The sequence below is a fragment of the Lycium barbarum genome, chromosome 2 (genome assembly GCF_019175385.1).
Source record: "Lycium barbarum isolate Lr01 chromosome 2, ASM1917538v2, whole genome shotgun sequence".
Classification (NCBI taxonomy): domain Eukaryota; kingdom Viridiplantae; phylum Streptophyta; class Magnoliopsida; order Solanales; family Solanaceae; genus Lycium; species Lycium barbarum.
The window spans coordinates 1647596-1674184 of record NC_083338.1 but is presented as its reverse complement, the minus strand read 5'-3'; the positions used below and the strand labels follow the sequence as shown (position 1 = coordinate 1674184).

Below are 26589 nucleotides of genomic sequence, written 5' to 3'. Positions count from 1 at the left end.
TTTTTTTTTAAACGATTGAGTAAAAATGATTTGTGCTAGACACAGTTTTATAAAAGTTGGAATGGAATAGAAATTACTCGCATTGGAAAGATGTGTCAAAAGAATTTAACCTCAAGACTAGGGGTAAACTATGTATTCCGTCAATAATATATTCTTTAAAAATCAAATCCCATCTAAGATAGGAGTAATTATGCATATAAAATAGAAGAAAAATGAGAAAAAAGGAAAGAAAAAAAAAGACATTGATTAAATTACTCTTCTTTTATGTTTTTTTGATGAGTATAGAATATTCATATATTATATACTAAAATTTTTATAATTTTAAATAAAATATTCTAATAATTATATCAATTCTCGCATATTTCTAACAAATCTTGCCGGAAGAAGAAATTACGGAAAAGAAAGAAGCTAAAAAACGAGAATGACAAATCCACCGTTGCACATATCATCTTCAATATTTGTGGGTCCATCTCAATTAGACATGTGCCTATGTAATTCTTTGGCTCCAAGAAATCATTTATGTGGCTAACAAATTTTGATTTGTTTTAGCTTTTCTTTTAAGAACTTGGAGGCCAAGTTTATATTCTTATAAGTAGAGGAAGTTGTTCTCAATTGTAGACACCATTTAACAAGATGCAAGAATTAGTCTTGGTCCCTTTCTCTTCTTTTTGTTTTTGTAGGATAACATTTTCTATTTTTTTAGTTTTTCTTACTCCATAATGGAGTAATTTTTTTATGTTGGGATAATTGAGGAAGCTTGATATATTCATAATACTATCTCAGTTTTTGTATGTTCTTGACTTGAAACTTTTTATTTATATTTTAAACTGTGCTGAATGATAGCCTTTAATTAAATATTATTATCACATATATTTATTTTATCTCTGAGTTATTCTTATACTAATTTTGCTTTTATATTAATTTTGTATTCTCACGAAACAAAATTAATATTTATGACTAATGAGTAAAATAGTAGAGTGAGTAATTTTTAGTTACCTATTACTCCAAATTTTTTATATTGCTTCTTTTAGTCCTAATTCTCATGGAGGGATTAACTCAAGCAAATTTGTTGATTCAAATAATCTTTATCTTATTTTTGTTAGTCCTAATTCTTACCGAGGGATTAACTCAAATGAATTTATTGATCTGAGGGATCTTTATCTTATTTCTTTCAGTCTTAATTCTCACGAAGGGATTGATTCAAATAAGTTTATTGATTTAAAGGCAATCGCAAGAGGTCTTTACACCTTTTAGCACAATTCAAACAAGAAAATATTTCAGTGTAATCGTCAGTAGTTTTAAACCAATTAATTGACATAACCTCACAGAGTGTTAATTAATTATTTATTTCTTAGTGTGAAAATATAATTGTATTAGCAATAAGCAATTATTCCTTGGAGAAATGCATGTAGAAACTGAGATTTTATCGTAAAAATATATCAAGTGAATTCAGCAGTTCCCACCTCTTTTTATATATAACTTTTCTGAAAGTAAATTTGTTTTTGATTTAAGTAATTTTAATTTCAAAAACTCACCTTTCATCAATTTTATTCTCTCAAATAGTAACAAAAATAATACAAATTTATAGCGTAGGTGGTTCTAATCTTTGTGGGATGATATTTTAAACTTTACAATAATTTGACAGAGTACAAGCAGAAATTGATATACACATTAGCCTCGTCATTTTTCCATTTTGTCGGTTGAGCTATGACACGGGTCGCACACTAATTAACGCGTGTAATGCAACTTTTAAGAAAAAGCGGTTGACTACGAATAATAAAAAAAATTGGTATGTAAAAAAAACTGCTCGTATTGAAAAGATGTATCAAAGGAATTTAACCTCAAGATCGGGGGTAACTTATGTATTCCGCCAATAATTTATTCTTTAAAAATCAAATGCCATCTAAGATGGGCGTAATTATGAATACAAAATAGAAAGAAAAAAAAACTGAAAAATAAGACATGGGTTAAATTACTCTTTTACCCGGATATAAACTAGCCTTCCCTACCCCAACCTTGTAGTAAGGAATTGAATTGGCGGTGTTGAAACTTGTTGAATACAACCTTAAAAAGTTGAATCTAAAATTTGGAAGGTGGTTATAGTGGAAGAGCAGTTGTGACACATGATGTATTGATTGACGCGCGTAATACAATAAGCATTTAAGAAGAACTGGTTAAGTAAGAAAGATTTGTATCCAATGCACTTTTAAAAAAATTAGTATGTTGAAGATTTACTCGTATTAGAAAAATGTGACACGGGTTTGTTTATGTATTTTCTTTTTATCCATTAAGTTATGACACGTTTCGTACACTATTGACGCACGTAATGTTTTTATTTTTATTTTAAAAAAACGATGAGTAAAATGATTTGTGTTAGACACAGTTTTATAAAAGTTGGTATGTAATAGAAATTACCCGTATTAGAAAGATGTGCCAAAAGAATTTAACCTCAAGACAAGGGGTAAAATATGTATTCCGTCAATTATGTATTCTTTAAAAATCAAATCCCATCTAAGATAGGAGTAATTATGCATATAAAATAGAAGAAAAATGAGAAAAAGGAAGAAAAGACACGGGTTAAATTACTCTTCTTTTATGTTTTTACTTTTTGTCGGTTGAGATATTACATGTGTCGCACACTAATTGACGCGCGTAATATAACTTTTAAGAAAAAGCGGTTGAATACGAATAATAAAAAAATAGGTATGTAAAAAAAATTGCTCGTATTGAAAATATGTATCAAAGGAATTTAACCTCAAGATCGGGGGTAAATTATGTATTCCGCCAATAATATATTCTTTAAAAATCAAATGCCATCTAAGATGGGAGTAATTATGAATACAAAATAGAAAGAAAAAATTGAAAATAAAACATGGGTTAAATTACCTTTTTACCCCGATATAAACCAGCCTTCCGTACCCAAGCTTGTAGTAAGGAATTGAATTGACAGTGTTGAAACTTGTTGAATACAACCTTAAAAAGTTGAATCTAAAATTTGGAAGGTGGTTATAGTGAAAGAGCAGTTATGACACATGGTGCATTGATTGACACGCGTAATACAGTAAGTATTTAAGAAGAACTGGTTAAGTACGAATTATTTGTATTCAATGCACTTTTTAAAAATTTAGTATGTTGAAGACTTACTCGTATTAGAAAGATGTGACACGTGTTCGTTTATATTTTTTTCTTTTTATCCATTAAGTTATGACACGTTTTGCACACTATTGACGCACGTAATGTAAATTTAAAAAAAAAACGGTTGAGTAAAAATGATTTGTGTTAGAGACAGATTTATAAAAAGTTAGTATGTAATAGAAAGGGAAAAGTGTTTAAAACACACTCAAACTATGGCCAAAGTTGCCATCACCTAAACTTTGCGGGGGTCCTATGACCCCCCTGGACTTATTTTTTGTGTATTTTGTACATTTTTATATGGCGACATATACAAGCGATTGAACCTACTCTCTTTGAGCACATAAGATTCCACATAAAAGCGTAAATAATACACAAAAAATAAGTCCAGGGGGTTATAGGACTCCCGCAAAGTTTAGGTGTGTTATGACAACTTTGGCAAAATCTGGGCAGGAAATTACTGTTCATCTTATTCATAGAGAACTGGACTGAAATTTGATCCTAATGCACTTCAAATCTCAACCAAACATCACTAAATTTCATATTCGAATTCCTCTCGACATTCTGGTTCATTTGATATATCACCCACTCGAAATGGAGCTCATTTGCGGCAACCCGAAAATTCGAGTTCGAAGCTTCAAGGTTTGTTCATGGCAGTCATGGAGTCGTTCAATTCTTCTTCACGTTCAGACGTCTTATTAGCTCGAGTTCTGCTTCAAACAATCATCAACCAAGAATTTTAGTCATCAAATCCGGAATTTGAAGACCCAACTTCAAGCTTTGTTCATGGAGTCATGGAGTTTTTGTTTACTGGTTCTACAATCTCAATCCACTATTGATAATCATGTTTTCAATGACGACAATGTCACAAATCCTATATAATATCAAAAAAGACCCATTTGATTTGGTCGTTACAATGGAGTTTTTTTGGGTTTTCAAACTTTTAAAGTTCGGAAATGAAAAAGGCCAGTCTGATTTTAACATTTTAGGGGGCGCGTGCATACACTCGTTTGAGCTTGGGTGACTTTGTCCATATAAAAGCGTAAATAATACACAAAACATAAGTCCAAGGGGGTCATAGGACCCCTACAAAGTTTAGGTGTGTTATGACAATTTTGGCCATAATTTAAGTGTGTTTTAAACACTTTTCCCTAATAGAAATTACCCGCATTGGAAAGATGTGTCAAAAGAATTTAACCTCAAGACTAGGGTAAACTATGTATTCCGTCAATAATATATTCTTTAAAAATCAAATCCCAACTAAGATAGGAGTAATTATGCATATAAAATAGAAGAAAAATGAGAAAAAAGGACATGAGTTAAATTACTCTTTTACCCATGATATATACCATCCCAATCCATACCCCATACTTTCCAATTCCACCCTTTGACTCTATGATCTCTTGATTCTCAAGTCTTCTTTCAATATCAAATCTAAAATTTTGGAAGGTGATAGTAAGCGCGGTTATAACATGTGTCGCACACTAATTAACACGCGTAGTAAGCTTTTAAGAAGAAGTCGTTGAATACAATGGTAAAAAAATTGGTATGTAAAAGAAATTGTTTGCATTGGAAAGGTGTATCAAAGGAATTTAACCTCAAGATAAGGGGCAAACTATGTAGTCCGCCAATAATATATTCTTAAATACGAGTAATTGTTCATAAAAAAAAGGAAAAATGGAAAAAAATGAAATGGGTTAAATTACTCTTTTATCCCTGATATATTGGAACCTCCATCCATACCTCAAGCTTTCTAATTCCAATCCGCCAATTCTCAAGTCTCCTTTCATTCTCCAATCTAAAATTTAGAAGTTGGTTATAGTAAAAGGTCGGTTATGACACAGTTGAATACGAATGGTGAAAAAATCGGCATGTAATCGAAATTGCCAGTATTGAAAAGATGTATCAAAGGAATTTAACCTCAAGATCGGGGGAGTAACTATCTATTCCGCTAATAATAATAATAATATATTCTTCAATAATTAAAAAAAAAACAAAAAAAAAAAGAAAAAGAAAAATAAGATGGGTTAAATTACTCTTTTACCCCTAATATATATCCGAACCGCCATCCGTACCTCCAAGCTTTCCAATTCCACCCTTTGACTCTATCGTTTCAACGCTTCTCAACTCTCCTTTTCGTTCTCATCATCGCTATTTCATCGTAACTAATCTCCACCGTTGCCGCCATCGCCGCCGAACCTCCGATCACCGTCGATCTTTATAGGCTCGTTAATTTGCCGAACCTAATTATTATCTTCTTCAATAGAGGTTACTGTTATTCAAAGTTAGAAATCTAAGGTGAATTTTAGGTAATGCTTTGTTAATTTTGAAGATTCAATAACTTTATTGTTATAATATGATCAAATTGTTAATAGTAAGCTCATATTGAAGCTGAATATTTCTATATTTAGAAGTGAATTTTTAGCTGAAAAAAATTTGGGGCTTTTTGTACTATCATTGTGCTAATGTGATCAAAATGCTAAAAATAAGTGATTTTGTTTGGATTAATGCTCATATTGAATTAAAAAGCTGATTTTAGCTGAAAAAATTGGGGCTTTGTGTGTTTTTACTAAGAAACTAGCTCATTTTGTCTGTTTAAGTATTGTTTTTGGTAATGTGTTGTTAATTTTGAAGATTCAATAGCTTTATTGTTATAATATAATCAAATTGTTAACAGTATGTGTTTTGTGTTTGGTATTTAAGCTCATATTGAAGCTGAATGTTTCTATATTTAGAAGTGGATTTTTAGCTGAAAAAAATTGGGGCTTTTTGTACTCTCATTGTTGTAATGTGATCAAAATGCTAAAAATAAGTGTTTTTGTTTGGATTAATGCTCATATTGAAACAAAAAGCTGAGTTTAGCTGAAAAAATTGGGGCTTTTTGTGTTTTTACTTAGAAACTAGCTCATTTTGTCTGTTTAGGTATTGTTTTTGGTAATGTTTTGTTAATTTTGAAGATTCAATAACTTTATTGTTATAGTGTAATCAAATTGTTAACAGTATGTGTTTTGTGTTTGGTATTTAAGCTCATATTGAAGCTGAATGTTTCTATATTTAGAAGTGGATTTTTAGCTGAAAAAAATTGGGGCTTTTTGTACTCTCATTGTTGTAATGTGATCAAAATGCTAAAAATAGGTGTTTTTGTTTGGATTAATGCTCATATTGAAACAAAAAGCTGATTTTAGCTGAAAAAATTGGGGCTTTTTGTGTTTTTACTAAGAAACTAGCTCAATTGTCTGTTTAGGTATTGTTTTTGGTAATGTTTTGTTAATTTTGAAGATTCAATAGCTTTATTGTTATAATATAATCAAATTGTTAACAGTATGTGTTTTGTGTTTGGTATTTAAGCTCATATTGAAGCTGAATGTTTCTATATTTAGAAGTGGATTTTTAGCTGAAAAAAATTGGGGCTTTTTGTACTCTCATTGTTGTAATGTGATCAAAATGCTAAAAATAAGTGTTTTTGTTTGGATTAATGCTCATATTGAAACAAAAAGCTGAGTTTAGCTGAAAAAATTGGGGCTTTTTGTGTTTTTACTTAGAAACTAGCTCATTTTGTCTGTTTAGGTATTGTTTTTGGTAATGTTTTGTTAATTTTGAAGATTCAATAACTTTATTGTTATAGTGTAATCAAATTGTTAACAGTATGTGTTTTGTGTTTGGTATTTAAGCTCATATTGAAGCTGAATGTTTCTATATTTAGAAGTGGATTTTTAGCTGAAAAAAATTGGGGCTTTTTGTACTCTCATTGTTGTAATGTGATCAAAATGCTAAAAATAGGTGTTTTTGTTTGGATTAATGCTCATATTGAAACAAAAAGCTGATTTTAGCTGAAAAAATTGGGGCTTTTTGTGTTTTTACTAAGAAACTAGCTCAATTGTCTGTTTAAGTATTGTTTTTGGTAATGTGTTGTTAATTTTGAAGATTCAATAACTTTATTGTTATAATATAATCAAATTGTTAACACTATGTGTTTTGTGTTTGGTATTTAAGCTCATATTTAAGCTGAATGTTTCTATATTTAGAAGTGGATTTTTAGCTGAAAAAAATTGGGGCTTTTTGTACTCTCATTGTGATAATGTAATCAAAATGCTAAAAATAGGTGTTTTTGTTTGGATTAATGCTCATATTGAATTAAAAAGCTGATTTTAGCTGAAAAAATTGGGGCTTTTTGTGTTTTTACTTAGAAACTAGCTCAATTGTCTGTTTAAGTATTGTTTTTGGTAATGTGTTGTTAATTTTGAAGATTCAATAACTTTATTGTTATAATATAATCAAATTGTTAACACTATGTGTTTTGTGTTTGGTATTTAAGCTCATATTTAAGCTGAATGTTTCTATATTTAGAAGTGGATTTTTAGCTGAAAAAAATTGGGGCTTTTTGTACTCTCATTGTGATAATGTAATCAAAATGCTAAAAATAGGTGTTTTTGTTTGGATTAATGCTCATATTGAATTAAAAAGCTGATTTTAGCTGAAAAAATTGGGGCTTTTTGTGTTTTTACTTAGAAACTAGCTCATTTTGTCTGTTTAGGTATTGTTTTTCTTAAGAATTGGTTAATATAACTTAACTCAGTCAAGTTAGAAATCTAAGGTGAATTTTCGGTAATGTTTTGTTAATTTTGAAGATTCAATAACTTTATTGTTATAATGTAATCAAACTGTTAACATTATGTGTTTTGTGTTTGGATATAAGCTCATATTGGAGTAAAAAAAGCTGATTTTAGCTGAAAAAATTGGGGCTTTTTGTAGAAACTTGCTATTTTTGTATGTTTAGGTATTGTTTGTCTTAAAAATTAGTTAACATATAAATTACTATAGTATAACATGTCTTTAGTTGGTGTCTGGCTGAGTTTAATAACTTGATTGTTCTAATGTGATTAAAATGCTAGTAATTAGGTGTTTTTGTGTTTGGATTTATGCTCATATTGAAGCTGAATGTTTCTATATTTAGAAGTTGATTTTAGCTTAAAATTTTGGGGCTTTTTGTAGAAACTAGTTATTTTTGTCTGTTTAGGTATTGTTTGTCTTAAAAATTAGTTAACATATAAAATTACAATTGTATAACATGTCTTTAGTTGGTGTCTGGCTGAGCTTAAGCTAGAAAGTTAGAAATCTAAGGTGAATTTCGGTAATGCTTTGTTAATTTTGAAGATTTAATAAGTTGATTGTTCTAATGTGATTGAAATGCTAGTAATATGTTGTTTGTGTTTGGATTTAAGCTCATATTGGAGTAAAAAAGCTGATTTTAGCTGAAAAAATTGGGGCTTTTTGTAGAAACTTGCTAATTTGTATGTTTAGGTATTGGTTGTCTTAAAAGTTGGTTAACGTATAAAAATACAGTGATTTTATATGCGTTTAGTTGGAAATGTTAGGAACTCAGTGAAGTTAATTTGCCGAACCTAATTATCTTCTTCGATAGAGGCTACTGTTATTGAAAGTTAGATATTTAAGGTTAATTCTATACGAATATTTGGTAATGTTTTCTTAATTTCGAAAATTCAATACATTATGTAATCAAAATGCTACCAATATGTGTTTTGTGTTTGGATTTAAGCTCATATTATAGCTAGTTGTTTCTATATTGAAACAAAAAGCTGATTTTAGCTGAAAAAATGGGGGCTTTTTGTGTTTTTACTTAGAAAATAGCTCATTTTGTCTGTTCAGGTATTGTTTTTCTTAAACATTGGTTAACATATAAAAATATAAAATCTAAGGTGAATTTCGGTAATAGTTTATGAATTTTAAAGATTTGATAACTTGATTTAATGTGATTAAAATGCTTGTAATATGTTGTTTGTGTTTGGATTTAAGCTCATGTTGGAGTGAAAAAGCTGATTTTAGCTGAAAAAATTGGGGCTTTTAGTAGAAACTAGCTATTTTTGTTTGTTTAGGTATTGTTTGTCTGAAAAATTAGTTAACATATAAAATTACAACAGTATAGCATGTCTTTAGTTGGTGTCTGGCTGAGCTTAAGCTGGAAGTTAGAAATCTAAGGTGAATTTCCGTAATGTTTTGTTAATTTTGAAGATTTAATAAGTTGATTCTTCTAATGTGATTAAAATGCTAGTAATATGTGTTTTTGTGTTTGGATTTAAGCTCATTTTGTAGCTGAATGTTTCTATATGCAAACAAAAAGCTGATTTTTCCTGGAAAAATTGGGGCTTTTAGTAGAAACTAGCTATTTTTGTTTGTTTAGGTATTGTTTGTCTTAAAAATTGGGTTAAGATATAAAAATACAATGATTTAACACGTGGTTAGTTAGGAACTCAGTTAAGTTAGAAGTCTAAGGTGAATTCCAGTGAATGTTTGGTAATGTTTAATGAATTTTGAAGATTCAATACCTTGATTGTTACTAATGTGATTAAAATGCTAGTAATATGTTGTTTGTGTTTGGATGTATGCTCATATTGAAGCTGAATGTTTCTATATTTAGAAGTTGATTTTAGCTGAAAAAAATTGGGGCTTTTTGTATCCTTACTGAGTAACTAGTTCTTTTTGTCTGTTTAAGTATTGTTTTTGGTAATGTTTTGTTAATTTTGAAGATTCAACAACTTTATTGTTCTAATGTAATCAAACTGTTAACAGTATGTGTTTTGTGTTTGGATTTATGCTCACATTGGAGTAAAAAAGCTGATTTTAGCTGAAAAAACTGGGGCTTTTTGTAGAAACTAGCTAGTTTTGTCTGTTTAGGTGTTGTTTTTCTTAAAAATTGGGTTTAACATGTAAAAATACATGATTTAAGATGTGTTTAGTTAGGAACTCAGTTATGTTAGAAGTCTACGGTGAATTCCAGTGAATGTTTGGTAATGTTTTATGAATTTTGAAGATCTAATAACTTGATTGTTCTAATGTGATTAAAATGCTAGTAATATGTGTTTTTGTGTTTGGATTTAAGCTCATATTGTAGCTAAATGTTTCTATAATTAGAAGTGGATTTTAGCTTAAAAAATTGGGGCTTTTTGTATCTTTACTTAGAAACTAGCTCATATTGTAGCTGCTTATATTTAGAAGTCGATTTTAGCTGAAAAAAATTGGGGCTTTTGTACGCTCATTGTTCAAATGTAATCAAAATGCTAACAGTAGGTGTTTTTGTTTGGATTTATGCTCATATTGGAGTAAAAAAGCTGATTTTAGCTGAAAAAAAGGGGCATTTTTGTACTCTCATTGAGAAACTAGGTCTGTTTGTCTCTAAATTGGTTAACATAGTAAGAATAAAATTGGTTAACATATCTTTAGTTGGTGGAGCTTGCTCCCTTTGTTCTTTTCTTTTTGGTGTCTGGTCAAGCTGGAAATGTTAGGAACTCAGTCAAGTAGATTCCGGGGATTGTAATATTAGCTTCATGAATAGATGAGTGCATTTTGTTGATCAACGAGTCTGAAATTGCAGTATAATCAGAAAAGAATGTAACTTGTTAATTTCTCCCCCCTTAAAATTGGTTAACATGGCGGAGCTTGCTCCCTTGTTCTTTACTTTTTGGGGTCTGGTTGAGGTCAAGCTGGAAACGTTAGGAACCAACCAAGTAAGGGATTGAAACTTAGCTTCACAAATAGATGAGTGTATTTTGACAGTTACCAGTTTTAAAAAAAATAAAAATAGATGAGTGTATTTTGTTGATCAATGCGTCTGAAAATTCAAGGGTAATCAGAAAAGAAAGTACTTTGTTCTTATGACCTATATATTTCTTTTCCAAACTACGGTGAATTCCAGCGAGTGTTTGGTAATGTTTTATGAATTTCGAAGATTCAATACCGCGATCGTTCTAATGTAGGCAAAATGCTTCCAATATGTGTTTGTGTTTGGATTTATGCTCATAGTGGAGTTGGTTGCTTCCATATTCAGAAGCTGATTTTAGCTTTTAAAAATTGGGACTTTTTGTGCCCTCATGAGAAACTCGCTCTTTTTGTCTGTTCAGGTATTGTTTTCCTTAAAAATTGGTTAACATATAAAAATACAATGGTTTAACATGTCTTTAGCTGGTGGAGCTTGCTCCTCTTGTTATTTTGTTTTGGGGGTCTGACTGAGGTCAAGCTGGAAATGTTAGGAAGTCAATCAAGTAATTTCCGGGGATTGTAATATTAGCTTCACGAGTAGATTAGTGTATTTTGTTGTTCAACGAGTCTGAAATTGCAAGTGTAATCAGAAAGGAATGTACTTTGTTCTTATGACCTACCTATTCTTTTCCGAACTGAATTGAGGAGCTAAAACTATTCAGTTTTTAATGTAGAATCCAGGATTCAGTATTTGTTGCTAGCGTCATTCTTTTTCTGTATCAATTTATTTCAACAGTATTTTTTCTTAAGGATTTTTCACATTGATCGTTCTTAATTAGCAAGGTCCTTTCAGAGCACTACTGTTATAGTTTCAATATGTACCAGTGTATTATGGTTATTTGATTGTCTTGTTACCTCATGTACTTTTATGTGCGATGACCAATCAAGTAGACCACTCTTTTGACTTATTTTCTGGTATTGTTTTGACTGCAGCATTACGGATATCGTAAACTTATTTCACGGCAAGCTGGTTGGATGAGCATATGCCCACCCAGCTTATAAAGTGTGGGATTCTCATTTATTTAATGGAATGCTAATAGTATGTGCTATGAAGTGCATGTTTGTTAGAAGGATACAAGATAAAAATGAATTTGCAGCATATGGCAGGGCAGATCTCAGGGCAGGTTCCAAATCAAAGTGGCACTTCTCTGCCTGGGCTACCCCAGCAGAGCGGAAATCCTTTCTCTATGCAGATGCAAAATCCGGTTGTCCATAATAATATGCCAAATATTGAGCCTGAGTACTCGAAAGCTCGGCATTTTATATCAAATAAGATGTAAGAAAGTATGTTCTTTGCATCCATTAAAATGTGTCCAAGGTGCTTTCTTCTTTCCATTATTCTGTTGCTTTTGGCAGGGAGGGGTGTGGGAGTTGGGTGGTGTAGATAAACTAAAGTAACAAGCCGTTAATAACCAACTTATCAACAATGTGAAGACTAATTTAACAAAGTTGATGAGCAATATCTTATAACTAGCTCTCCTTCACCTTTGGAACAAAATATTGGTTTCCTGTAGAATATGTCAGGAGGTCATATGAGAATAAGGTATGTTCTATAAACTGTGTTGTATCTGCATTACAGGGATTGTTTTTTCTCAACATCATTGCTAGTCCTTGTTCTTTTGACTGGCTAGTCTTTTCCATGTATTGGCTCTCGGTAGTGGTAAATCATGTTGATTGTTTCGCATTTGACATTTAGTCAGACTAGATACTTAGAGAACCTTCTTTTTTTTGATAGGTAATATTTAGAGAACCTTCTAGTTTTAGAAAGCCCTTTTAAGACAATTTAGATAGTACAACAACAACATACCCAGTGAAATCCCACAGTGTGGGGTCTGGGCAGGGTAAAATGTACGCAGACCTTACCTCCATCTCGGAAGATAGAGAGGCTGTTTCCGGAAGACCCTCGGCTCAAGAGAAAACATGATGAGAAAAGGTCAGATATGTAGAAACAGTTCAAAGCAATACGTAAATGAAAATAACGAAAGCGAAAAAGCCATGATAAAGCAGTATGAGAAAATAGAAACAGTAGCTACCACAGATAAATACGATAATTGTGGTACACGGACCAACATATAGTTGCACGAATCAAAGGACAAGAAAATGAAGATCAAAACTGCGACTACTAGTACGACGGGATACGTGGGATTACCTACTAGCCTTCTACCCTAATCTGAGTCCTCCATAGCCTCCTATCTAAGGTCATGTCCTCGGTAAGCTGGAACTGCGCCATGTCCTGTCTAAGCACCTCTCCCCAATACTTCTTCAGCCTACCTCTACCTCTTCTGAAACCGTCCATAGCCAACCTTTCACACCTCCGCACTGGGGCATCTGTGTCTCTCCTCCTCACATGCCCAAACCATCTCAGCCGCGCTTCTCGCATCTTGTCCTCCACTGATGCCACTCCCACCTTATCTCGGATATCTTTAGTTAGTAGTTGAATGAAATGTGACCAAGTAGAGCGGAAGACAGAGGAGGCATCAGCGATTGTTTGACTAATGTGATACTTATTCATTTGCTTGGCTCCTCCTATGACTCTCTTCTGACTTACATTTTTAGAGGTGCCTCAATGCAAGCTGTTCTCTCAGGTTAGTGTAAAATTTTAATATAAGTTGATCGTTGATTGTGAGATCCTTTTAGGGTGAAACTTTAACTTCAGAATGGTAGAGTACGGTGTTTCCTATTTAGGTACAACAATGAAAGAAGAGTGAGGAGTGTTACCTGTTTCAAAAAAAAAAAAAAAGGAAGAGTGAGGAGAGAACTTTGAGGCACTGTTCATGAACTACTTAAGTTTGCAGAGGGGCATCGGTACAGATTTGCTATCTGCTTTTCTGCTTGCATGTGATATATGTTGATTCATGGATTTTGGGAGGTTCTAGCCCTTTTAGAATGCAAGTAAATTGACATTTACTGTGCTGATGATATGGTCAGCCCCTTTTTGTGAGTAGTTATTTTATTCTTCTTGGGCACTACTACCATTGATCAGTTTATTTTTTCCTTTTCCCCATTTATTGGCTGATAACATGAAGGAGTATATAATTTGGTAGGCAGATATTTTCTGTGTGCCAAAGTAAAGAGCTTTTATTTTCTTACATTATTTGGGTGCTTTTGATGACTCTACAATTCATTTGGTGGCTGGATATTTTCTGTGTGCCAAATAAAGAGTTTTATTTTCTGCCTGTTGGCTCATTAATTTCATGTTTCCTCTGCTATGCTTAACCCAACAGATGCTCGATTGTGTTGTTCGTGATCTTTCTTCTAAACCTGCTTGGAATCTTTTAACCACTATTTATGAAATTGATTCTACTGCAATTCTGGTAAGCTTTATGATGGTGAGAACTGATGAGAGTTTTGAATCCTTGCTGTTTTCAGCTACGAGTATCTCATACAGCGGCAGCAAGCCCATGAGAAACCTCCAAAGAAGGTTATGGATATAGTTAAACGCTTGGAGGAGGGCTTGTTTAAAAGTGCCTCAACAAAGGTTTTCTATTTCAATTCTGCTCTTTATGTAGTTGTTTACGTGTTTTTGCTATGATAAAAAGACGATGACACGATAACAACGCCTCAGTCTCAAACCAGTTGGGGATATGAATCCTACTGACCATGCTCCCCATTTAAATTCATCTCAGGCCAACATTATAGAAAACAAAAACAAAAATAAAAATAAAGTACTAAAACTCTAGAAGTTCTCTGTATTTGCTACTGGCATGAGAATCTCTAATAGAGCTAAAAGACCCCTAGAAAGTGATGATGAAAATATATTCTATTTATTTTGCTTGTTGACTTAGCGCTTTGTCATGTTGTTAGGAGGAGTATTTGAATCTATCAACTTTGGAGAACCGCTTACATGGCCTGATTAAAGGCCTTCGGATGAACAATCAAAACCAACGATTCTCTCGAGTTAGCTCTTCTGGCTCCGTTGGTACAATGATACCAACTCCAGGCATGGCGCAAAGTGCGAATTCGGCCCTAATTGGAACATCGTCTGTTGACAGTTCCATGGCTGCTGGGAGTACCATTGCATCCTCTACTGTCAACACTGGAAGCTTCTTGCCAATGGCTAATGTGTCTTCCAGTGGTACATTTGCTTTTCTTTTAGTTCTGCTGATGGTATAATTATTTTCTAGGTTATTTAAGGATTTATTTCACTTTGTACTTATCCTTGCAGTGACAAATGGATATCAACCAACTTCCAATTTCATGGTCAGTTCGGGTGGGAATAATTTGGTACCATCAATGAGTGGGCAAAGAATGACAAGCCAAATGATCCCCACTCCTGGGTTTAATTCCAGTGGTGGTGCTAATTTGAATAATAACTCTAGTGCACAGTCTTCCATGAGTTTGGACTCACCCAGTAATATAGCTGCATTTTCTAGTGTTGATTCCACAATTGTTTCACAGCCTCTGCAACAAAAGCAGCATGTTGCTGCTCAAAACAGCCGTATACTGCATACGGTTGGCAGCCATGTGGGTGGTGGAATCAGGTCAGGATTTCAGAATAGATCCTATGGACAGTCAACAGGGCCTATGAATGGCGGGGGCCTTGGAATGATTGGAAACAATTTGCATTTGGTGAATGGTTCAGCATCTGATGGCTATATACCAGCAACCACGTACGGGAACTCTCCAAAGTCGTTGCCGCAGCATTTTGATCAGCAACATCAACCATTAATGCAAGGTACCCCCACTCTCAACAAGTACTGATAAAATAACTCCTGCAGTCTGATTGTTGCAAGCTTCAAATAATATATGAGAACTAATTTTTTCTTTTTTTAGTGACAGGTGATAGATATGGTATCAGCCATGCCGATACTTCGGGGTCTGGAAACTTGTGTCTTCCTGTTTCTTCTGTGGGAATGGTCATGAATAATCAAAAACCTGGTGCTGTAGCCTTACAGTCCATGTCCAAAATAAACTCTCCTTTGATTACCAATCAGTCAAACTTGATTGCCTCTGGGCAGATGCCAAATATAAAGGTTCAACCAGTTGATCAGTCCGCGAAGATGAACTTTCAGTCCCAGCATGCAGTGGGAGATAACCATTTGTCTTCCTATCAGCATCAACACCGTCAACAGCCACCTCAGCAGTTCCAGGAGCAACACCAACTTGTTCAATCTCAACCCCAACAGAAGCTGCAAAATCAGCAGCACCAAATTTTGTCAAGGAGCAATGCTTTTGCTCAATCTCATTTACCTTCTGATCTTGGTATTCAGGTAAAGTCTGAGCCTGGAAATCATGATGAACCTCAACAGTCTCGGGTCAATGCTGGGCAATTTCAGTTTTCCGACATAAATCAGATTCAGCCAAATTCTGTTGAAGACCATTCTAAAGGTACTCAGTTGCTCCCTCCTCAGTCTAGTCAGCAGGATATCTGTTTGTCAGTGTCTCAGCCTTCAGAACAAAAGCATCAATTGTTGAATTCACAACAATTTGTTACTGATTCTAAGAGTCATTTCAGCTTTTTCTCTAATGGGGTTCATTCAGATGCAGTATTTCAGGGTCAATGGTATTCCAAGTCGCAAGATGGGAGTCAAATTCCAGGTAGCTTCTCAGATAAGCAAAATGTGCAAGAGGAGTTGTGTCAGAGAACTTCCAGGAAGGAAGAAGCTTATCCAAATAATTTGTCCACAGAGAGATCACCGGCCAGTCAAGCTTTTGGTAACAGAGAAGTTGCTACAAATAACTCAAGCAACTCCATCTGCAGATTTAATAACCTTCCTCGTGAACAACAATATTACAATCAGCAGAAGTGGCTATTATTTTTGACTCATGCACGTGGATGTTCTGCTCCTGAAGGGAAATGTGCAGAGCAGAATTGCATAAAAGCTCAAAAACTTGTGAAGCATATGGAACGATGCAGCACTTTTGAGTGTCAATATCCTCGTTGCCCTGCAACAAGGGTCTTAATTAATCACTATAGACGGTGCAGAGATCTAAAGTGTCCTGTTTGCATTCCTGTCAGGAATTTTGTACGGGCACAGCAGAAAGTTGCTCGTCCTGGCTGTAATTCGGATATGCCAAATTCCGCTAATGGTACTTGTAGATCCTATGGTCCTGGTGAAATTGCTTCCAGGTTGACTGCCAAGCAGAGTTCAGTGCCAGTTCAAACAAATGATTTGCAGCCTTCTCTTAAGCGCACGAAGATTGAGCAACCTTCTCAATCTCTTATCTTGGAAACTGAAAATTGTTTTATGTCAGTTTCCGCCGGCCAGTCTCATGTTACCCAAAATGCCCAGCTTGTTGAACAGCACGGCAATGCTGTGAAATCTGAAGTTACTGATGTAATGATGGAAATTCCTGCTATGGCTGTGCAAGTCAGTCCCGGGAGTATTGACATACGAAATGACAATTTGGATGGTACCTGCATTCAAAAGCCTGATGGTGATCCTGTTGTATCAAGTAATGCAGCTTCACTTGTGAAACAGGAAAATGTTAAGACTGAGAAGGACATTGTTCAGCCTAAACAGGAAAATACGTCAGCACCCCCTGAAAGCACCAGTGGATCCAAGTCTGGGAAGCCTACAATAAAGGGTGTATCAATGACTGAATTATTCACCCCAGAGCAAGTCCGAGAACACATTATTGGTCTGAGGCGATGGGTTGGCCAGGTCTATCTTGCATGCTATTGTTATTTGTCTGACATACACATTTACTGCCAAATATCATGTGTTTCAATATGAGTTGGTGATTGATGTTTTAAATCTTTTCGTAATAACAGTTTTTTTTTAATCATTATTAGTCAAAATCATGGTGTTGGGGAGCTGCCTTAGAAAAGGGGTGGTGGTTGCTTTAAAGACTAAATGCATACATGTTTTGAGAAATTTGTAACGATTCTAAACTTGGCTAAGTTAGGGTTATGTGTTCATTGGTTCATTGTTGAACTGAGTTTTGCATGTACCTAGTTATTGCATTGAGATGAAATGACTTAAAATGTATTTGCTGATCTGCTTGTTAGTCATAAAATATTTTATCGCCCGCGAGCTGAATTTTCTATCAAGACGATACACCCTCAAAGTAGTATAGCATTATTTTTGATATACAAAGCTGAGACACAATACTGCTACCTTCTCAAAAAAAAAAAAAAGAGCTGAGACACAATAATAAACTAATTTATGTAATTTGCGATCTAGTATGTGTATCTTAGTAGTGAATTATAATCCTTCAGGAGGTAAGTTTTGGACCTAAGGAGTAAGGACTATAGGGTGTATCCATTTATAGTTGATGAGAAATGAAACACCCTCTTAAAAGGACATTTACTTAAATTCTTTCACCCTCTTAGAAACTTCAAAAGACAATAATTTTACTTTTCACTGGGACGTGGTAGGAAACATTGCTGAATTATCAGTATCTGTGGCATTTATTCTACCGACATTTTTTGTTTGATTTTCTGATCGGTATACGTTATTATTTCAAGATATGAAATGTTGATTTCTTTTTTAATTGGCAGAGCAAAGCAAAAGCAGAAAAAAATCAAGCAATGGAACATTCCATGAGTGAAAATTCATGTCAATTATGTGCAGTTGAGAAGCTAAATTTTGAACCTCCGCCTATATATTGTACTCCTTGTGGTGCTCGTATCAAACGAAATGCAATGTATTATACCATTGGAACTGGTGATACTAGACACTACTTCTGCATTCCATGCTATAATGAGGCTCGTGGAGACACCATTGTTGTTGATGGGACCACTATTCCAAAGGCGAGGATGGAGAAAAAGAAAAATGATGAGGAAACTGAAGAATGGGTATTTGTCTCTCCTTTTGGAATTTATTTCAGAAGATCTCATTTTTGAAGAAATTAATTGAAAAATCCTGCTCTACACTTTTTTTTTTCAGTAGCTCACAATGTTCTCTTCATTGTTCTGAATTTTGAATAGTTTTGTTATTTTTGTTAAAAATAAAAGTTGCTGTTTTGTGCAGTGGGTTCAATGTGATAAGTGTGAAGCTTGGCAACATCAGATTTGTGCATTGTTCAATGGTAGGAGGAATGATGGTGGGCAGGCTGAGTATACCTGTCCCAATTGCTATATTATAGAGGTTGAAAGAGGTGAACGTAAGCCCTTACCACAAAGTGCTGTTCTGGGAGCGAAAGATCTGCCTCGGACAGTTCTCAGCGATCATATTGAGGAACGATTAGATCGCGTTTTGAAGAAAGAAAGAGAGAGAAGAGCAACACGTGAAGGAAAAAATTCTGATGAGGTAAGTCAATTGTCTTGAGTTTTGAACAGTCCAGTCAAAATGTTAAGAGTTTCATTGATTTAAGATGAGAGCATGATGTATTGATACTGGTGGACACCGATTTCATTGTTGTGATAGGTAATATAGTCTTGATTGAGTCATCATCAAGGGGACAAAAGTCATGCCATAACAAAACTTGGTACTCTAAACATTATAAAGCTCACATTGGTCTTTATGGTGGATGCTGCATTCACTACTTTAACCAGAATAGTTGTTTAAGCTTAAGTCCAGATTATGGAATTGCTTCAGCCTTGTAACAAAAAGTGACATAGAAGTAAAATATCTTGTCTTCTTTCTTCAAAAAAGAAAAAGAGTAAAATGTCTTGTCTTCAGATTTGCAGTTTTATGTGTTTCTTTAGAGATTTGGATAACCTCATATACAGCTCATCTCAGAGAATATTAAGTACTGAGACAAATTTTAGCTTTCATTCATATCCCCTGTAGGGGGAGATAAATTAGCTTGTGGATTGAACTGCTCAATTGCTTAAACTTTTCCATAGTAAAATATAGAAACTCATTTCCTCGTGGATAAATGTTTTGTTTGGTGTTTCTTCTAAGTTCTGTTTATTGATATGTTCATCGGCAATTGTTCACTTATGTATGTCTAGTTAACCTTCTGCGTATGTTTCTTATCTCCAGGTTCCTGGTGCTGAAGGGCTTGTTGTAAGAGTTGTGTCATCGGTAGACAAAAAGTTAGAAGTGAAATCAAGGTTTCTCGAGGTCTTTCAAGAAGAGAACTATCCCTTGGAGTTCCCATATAAATCAAAGGTACACTTTGGCCCTTCTTCTGTTTACTGCAAAAGAAAGTTGTTTGGCTGTGAAAAGGACCATATTCACAGAAGTAAACAAAAATAGAAGTTGGTACGTGTTTGTTGTTTGAAACAAACCAAAGCTACGATAGTCACGTTCTTTTAAATATTGCTTTGAGCCCCCTTTCTTCGTGAGTTATTTTTTTCCAATTTCACATTTTTCTTTCATATGACTATGTTAAGATACTTTAAATTAACTAAATCTTATGTTATTTTCTTCAAAAAGTAATTATTATTTACTCTGTTTTTAAAAAAAATATGTTTCTTATATTTTTATAGTAAATACTTTTGTATTAATTTAATGCATGTTGTCAAGGATAATGTATAACATTCAGCTACAGTAAGGGGTCTGGTTGAAAGTTCATATAAAATTTGGTTATACAACAAGTTTATGAGTTCAGAAACATCTCATCCTGAGACAATTGTTTTCCAATAGCAGTCATCATTGTTTTGCACTAAATGTTTTTAAGAAACTTTTGTAACAAGTTTCTCTGAAAAACTAGCCAATCGTTACATAATTGCTGTTGATATTTTGGGTGCAATACAACAACAACAAACCCAGTGTAATCCCACAAGTGGGGTCTGGGGAGGGTAGTGTGTACGCAGACCTTACCCCCTTCCTTTGGGAAGGTAGAGAGGTTGTTACCGATAACCCTCAGCTCAAAGCAAGATAAAAAGGAGGCAGTAGCAACAAGCATAAACAGCCAGATAATAAGATAACTGAGTAAGGAAATTCAATTTTGATGAGGAAGGAAATTGAAATGTAATAATACCAGATATTCATACATCTAAAGTAGATCTAATCTGTTGGTAGAGAATGGATTATTGGTTTGTGAGACATCGTTATTGATGAATTATTGGTGTGATAGACATCTCTATAACATGCGCCTCATTATGTGTTTCGAGTGTGCAATTTGATGAGTGTCTTATATAGGTAAAAATTGTTTTGGTTCACTCCATATTCATCCATTTCGTGTTTCCCTCACCTGAATTGTGACTCAATACTCTTGAACTTTGTAGTAGTTCCAGCTCTGTAGTGGAGAGATTATTTGGGGAGTCTATGCTTCAGTAAAATCTAAGTCAGTGGTTAGATTGGGAGGTCAATTTTTTATGGTGGTTTTGGGAATAAAATGGTGGACTGATTCTATTCATTATTCTTCGATAAATATAATAAATCAATTGATTAACTACTCCGCGATCAACTAGTTGAGATTGGCTGGATAAATTCTGCTTAATTATTACACTCTATTATATTGTCTTAGGATGTTAGGTCAAGCATTTGGTCTTAAGATCTCTGTCTGTCATTTCTTAGCTTATTTCTCTTGCAATTAGGTGATCAGAGTTCGAGTGCTGACTAATAAGTTGCATCCTTCAGGTGTTATTGTTATTTCAGAAAATTGAGGGTGTAGAAGTATGCCTCTTTGGCATGTATGTTCAGGAATTTGGATCTGAATGCGCACAACCAAATCATCGCCGTGTTTATCTCTCGTATCTAGATTCTGTCAAATATTTCAGGCCAGAGATCAAAGCATGGTCTGGCGAGGCTCTTCGTACATATGTGTACCATGAAATATTGGTAATCTTTTTCTGCCGTCATTTTTGTTTGTTGATTTCTTTATCTGTATTATTGGTTCTTATAGTGGAATTCTTGTTATATTTTGATTATATTCCAGATTGGATATTTAGAATATTGCAAAAAGCGTGGTTTCACAAGTTGCTATATATGGGCTTGTCCTCCACTGAAGGGTGAAGATTATATATTATATTGCCACCCGGAAATCCAGAAAACCCCAAAATCTGACAAGCTCAGAGAGTGGTGAGCTCAATAAATTTTTGACGTGTTATCAATTTTTTAGAATGTGTCCTTCAGTCTCAAATCCTTTGTTATCTGTTTTGATGAACTTCTAATGTGGTGAGGTAATGTTGCTCTTTTGGGGGTATGTTCTTGACTAGGTTTACTTTCTTATAATTCAGGTATTTATCAATGTTAAGAAAAGCTGTGAAGGAAAATATTGTTGCAGATCTCACAAATTTATATGACCATTTCTTCATCTCCACGGGCGAATGTAAAGCTAAAGTGACTGCAGCTCGCCTGCCATATTTTGATGGGGACTATTGGCCTGGTGCAGCAGAGGATATGATTTTTCAACTTCAACAAGAAGAAGATGGGAGGAAACATCATAAGAAGGGAGCTATGAAGAAGACCATATCAAAAAGAGCTCTTAAAGCATCTGGTCAATCTGATCTTTCTGGAAATGCAACTAAGGATATACTTCTAATGCACAAAGTAATTTTAGCCTCTAAACATCTTTATTAATCTGATCTTTTGTGGAAATGCATCTAAAGATCTATTGCTAATGCACAATTTTAGCTGTTAAACACTTTATTTACTCCTAATTACTTTCTCTCTGAATGTTTGTTGACTGATTTGCTGTTAAATATGATTTGTATTCATCAAAAGAAACATTATGGTTTGTGGCTTTGATTTTTGAACGGTGTAAACTCTTTAATATTTTTCCTTTTATCTCTATAGATGCTCCTCTTGAATATATTGCTACTCTCCTACCAAGCACAGACTTTTTGTAAAATTATTTTGCTCCCTGTGTTGAAAGCTGATGGACTGTCAATGTCTTTTTATCTATACATTCGTTTGTGTCCTCACAAATTTCTACTTGTCACAGCTTGGTGAAACTATTTCTCCAATGAAGGAAGATTTTATTATGGTCCATTTGCAGCACGCGTGTACTCATTGCTGTATTTTAATGGTATCCGGAAATCGTTGGGTATGCAAACAATGCAAGAACTTTCAGCTTTGCGACAAGTACGAGTCTTGCCTCTCTCATTTCATTTATCAGAGTAGTAAAGCTTTTCTATTCTATAAAGAGTCATACTTATTACACAATTGAAAGTGAATTGTTTTTATCTGAAAAGGGAACAGAGAAAAATCAAGCTAGACAAAAAGTACCCGGAGTGTCTTTTTTCATGTGTAACAAAAAGTTATTGTTTGTCTTTTGATTGATTATCCAAAGGGACTTTTAATTTTTAAGTGACTACTAAGCTATATCTTCATGAACCTTTAAGTGACCACTAAGCTATATCTTCATGAACCAAAATTGCCAAAACCTTGGGGTTCGTATTTTTCTTAGTAATGTTAAAGGCACCCTGTTAGTGCTGAAGAAGAAAAGTAAAGAAGGGTAAGGTTGAGATTCCAGAATGTAGGTCTGCTCAAACAAAGCATGTATAAAGACACATAACCTTAACTTACCCATCCAAGGGGTATAATGTGAAGAAAGCTCACTTCCGCTGCTGTCCTTAGTAAGTTATGTGGATATGGTTCTTCCTAAGAAAGACACATTTGATTAATAGGTTAACTTAATTAATTACTCTGCATGAAAGGGAAAAAAGAAAAGAAGAAAAAATCTGCAATTGCAGTTCTTTTTGCTAGATTCTATATAAATCCCTTCCCTAGACCCTGCTAATGCGGGATGCCTTGTGCACCATGCTGCCCTTTCTATGTAAATTTGAAAGAGAACCCGTTTGAGGAGGACAGCTCTTATTTTTCTAGCATGTTATTCTTTTCTTTGTAACAATTAGATGTACTGCTATTCTTTTCTTTGTAACAATTAGCTATACTGCTATTCTTTAGGTGCTATGAAGTTGAGCAAACACTTGAAGCCAGAGAAAGACATCCTATTTATCACAAGGATATTCATATGCTTTATCCAGTAAGTAGTTCTTATGTTTTTGTTTTGTTAAGTGTTGCTATATTGTAGAATTTAATGATTGAGGAATAACTTTTGCAGACTGAAATTGATGATGTACCTGCTGATACCGAGGATAAAGATGGCATTCTTGAGAGTGAGTTTTTTGATACAAGGCAGGCATTTTTGAGCCTTTGTCAAGGAAACCATTACCAATATGATACCCTGCGGCGTGCTAAACATTCCTCAATGATGGTTCTTTACCACCTTCATAATCCCACTGCACCAGCATTTGTGACAACTTGCAATATCTGTCATCTTGACATAGAAACGGGTCAAGGTTGGCGGTGTGAAACTTGCCCTGATTATGATGTTTGTAATGCTTGTTATCAGAAGGATGGTGGAGTTGATCATCCTCACAAGTTAACTCCTCACTTATCCATTGCTGAGCGTGATGCTCAGAATACAGAAGCTAGGGAACAACGAGTTCTGCAGGTGCATTCCCCTTGGCCATTAATATTGGTTGTGTGGTTTTTTTGCTGTTCTCTGTTACTCAATTTCACTAACCTCCACCCCCCCCCCCCCCCCCCCCCCACACACACACAAAAAAAAGCCATCAGTTGAAAATAAGAGGAGAATGTTCCCAAAGCAGCTTTTCTGGCTCGCAGTGGGCTTTATGAGTTTCTTTTTTGTCCTTCCGGTTAACGGACGCTCCTGTAGGTTGCATGGATCTGATGAAACATGGTTTTCTAACTGTTTCTTGACAAGGTCTTGCCAGTGTTCATTGATGATATTCTAGTCTATTCACGACCTTTGGGCTAAAGTTCGTCTGTCAAGTTATTTTATCCAAATGACTTGTGAGTCGACATAACTTGCTGTGGAGAAGCAAAAGGGATCCTTCTTTCGGAATGATATGATATCATTTGAGATTTTAATTTCCCCCAAAATCATTACATGGAGACTGCTGTTACTTTTCTAGAACATGTGATGATATTCTTTCCTCTTTTTAGTAAGATATTAACTCATATGCTAAACATGCGTAAATGTTGCAAGCTAAAATGTCCCAGAAACAAACCCAAAAAGGGCCACCTAACTGGTACTACCGATAGGTACAGAAACAAAAAGGTCATTAGCTTATATGAACATGTCATCTGCTTATGTGGGCCTATTCTTTTTGCACCACGACTACAAGCTCTTGGCATCTGGAGTTCAGTTTTAGAACTGTTATGAACTCCCATTGGAGACTTTGTATTTGGCTCAGTTCAAAGGTGCCCAATTTCAAGTATCAACTTTTTTTATATCTGACTCCATTTCATCAGGATAAGCAGTGCATCACAGGGTTAGGCATTATCCTCGTGTATCCCTGGTTGTGGGTTACTATGCTAATCTCTTTTTTATGCTTGACATGTGAAGTCTGAAATGATCTTGCAATTTGACTCTGCAGCTTAAGAAGATGCTTGAGCTTTTGGTGCACGCATCTCAGTGCCGCTCTTCTCATTGTCAATATCCAAACTGTCGGAAAGTTAAAGGGCTTTTCCGCCATGGTATACAGTGTAAAGTACGTGCTTCAGGAGGTTGTGTTCTCTGTAAGAAAATGTGGTATCTACTACAACTTCATGCTCGTGCATGCAAAGTATCTGATTGTCATGTGCCACGATGCAGGTCAGTTGGCTTTTCAAATTTTTTCATTAGGGATTGGGGAAGGGAAGTGGGAATAGAGTGGACATCGCACTCAAACGGTCACACCTATTGTGTGGGAGACTCCCACTAATACCACCACTATGCTATGAGCCTTGGTGGTTGGTCAGTCGGCCATTACTTCCTGGTATAGGTGTTTGTAGTCACCTTTTTTTGTAAGATAAATAATATTGGGAGGAGCTCCCATATGCAAGTGTGTTTGTAATCACTTACTAAAAATAACAATTGATAATAGTAATAAAACAAGTTATTTAGTATTGGAATCAAATGCAGTGAGAATTCATATAGCCGAACAAAACTAGCTCGAGGTTGATGATGGCAGTAGCAGTAGTAATAGCAGTAAAGGTCATTATAGAAGTACAACAACAACAACATACCCAGTGTGATCCCACAAGTGGGGTCCGGGGAGGGTGGGGTGTACGCAGACCTTACCTCTATCTTTGTGGGGTAGAGAGGCTGTTTCTGATAGACCTTACCCCTATCTTTGTCCCCCCCCTCCCTCCTCTCCCCCTTGGTTCCATTAATCTCAGTGTTAAGATGTCTGCTAAATCTGATCACAACATAAAAATTGCAATGTTATTACCATTCATGCAGAGATTTGAAAGAACATCTTCGGAGGCTACAACAGCAGTCTGATTCTCGGCGGCGGGCTGCTGTTATGGAGATGATGAGACAACGTGCTGCAGAGGTTGCCAACAGTGCTGGGTGACCATATTGTACAAGTTGTAATGACTATTGTTGGAAGAAAAGATCTCGTAATGTACAGGAAACTGCTGACGAACATACAAGCTTGTTCATTTCTATTAGGCTACTCTAGAAGGAATTGCTGTTTCTAGTTGACCATCACTTATAGTCGTCTCTGGGTTATCTCCGTCGTGGACCTATTCTTTCACTTGGTCGTCTTTGTGTTATCTCCCATTGTGATGCTTGTATCATCCGAGTTGCTCCCGTCAACAATTCATCTCCGGAAGTGTAGGATGCCGAGCATCCCCCCGTCCGTAGCTCATAAGTGATTTTTTAATTTTATTCTGTTGTAATCCAGCAAAAGTAACTATTTCGAGGGCAAATGTGCCTGTTTTCCTGATTTATTTTATCATGCATTAAACATGCGGAAGGACAACTGTTTTCCTTCTCGTGTGAATAGTTAGTTGTCTCATTCTATTCCATGTTCTCAGATTGGAATTATTCTTGTAGATGTTTTTTCTTTATTTAAAAATGCAAAGTACTTTACGAGTAGCAAGTTACAATTCCTTATTAAAACTGTTGTGCTTGACCATTTTGCAATGTTGGTCCGACATACTTTTATTTGGTTTGATGATGATGATATGAGTTGAACTTAAAACTGTAATGCGCTTCCAAATAAATCTATGCAACCCATTTCTTTTTGGAGGAAAATACCATGCAGGTTATTGAGTTTTGAAAGGCTGTAATTGCTTATTTTATACCATTACTTTTTTGTTA

The 26589-nt window shown here is 34.7% G+C and overlaps 1 protein-coding gene across 9 annotated transcripts; it reads left to right on the top strand.

Annotated features, from left to right (window-relative positions):
• Positions 1-5163: 5163 nt before the first annotated feature.
• Positions 5164-26364, top strand: LOC132625805 (histone acetyltransferase HAC1-like). Of its 9 annotated transcripts, none has more exons than XM_060340379.1 (18): positions 5174-5441; positions 11620-11962; positions 14056-14164; positions 14491-14761; positions 14852-15361; positions 15460-16014; positions 16174-17291; positions 18131-18427; positions 18603-18881; positions 19560-19688; positions 21105-21305; positions 21403-21545; positions 21704-22016; positions 22411-22550; positions 23376-23454; positions 23533-23925; positions 24875-25092; positions 25723-26364. In XM_060340379.1, exons 2-18 carry the CDS (start codon positions 11772-11774, stop codon positions 25835-25837), a joined length of 5061 nt encoding a protein of 1686 aa, XP_060196362.1. In that variant the 5' UTR covers positions 5174-5441; positions 11620-11771; the 3' UTR covers positions 25838-26364. The 9 variants fall into 9 exon arrangements, with proteins under 9 accessions (XP_060196359.1, XP_060196358.1, XP_060196364.1 ...); XM_060340377.1 differs by having other exon boundaries at positions 5175-5441; positions 16168-17291; XM_060340378.1 differs by having other exon boundaries at positions 5176-5441; positions 15466-16014; positions 16168-17291.
• The last annotated feature ends 225 nt before the right edge of the window (positions 26365-26589 follow it).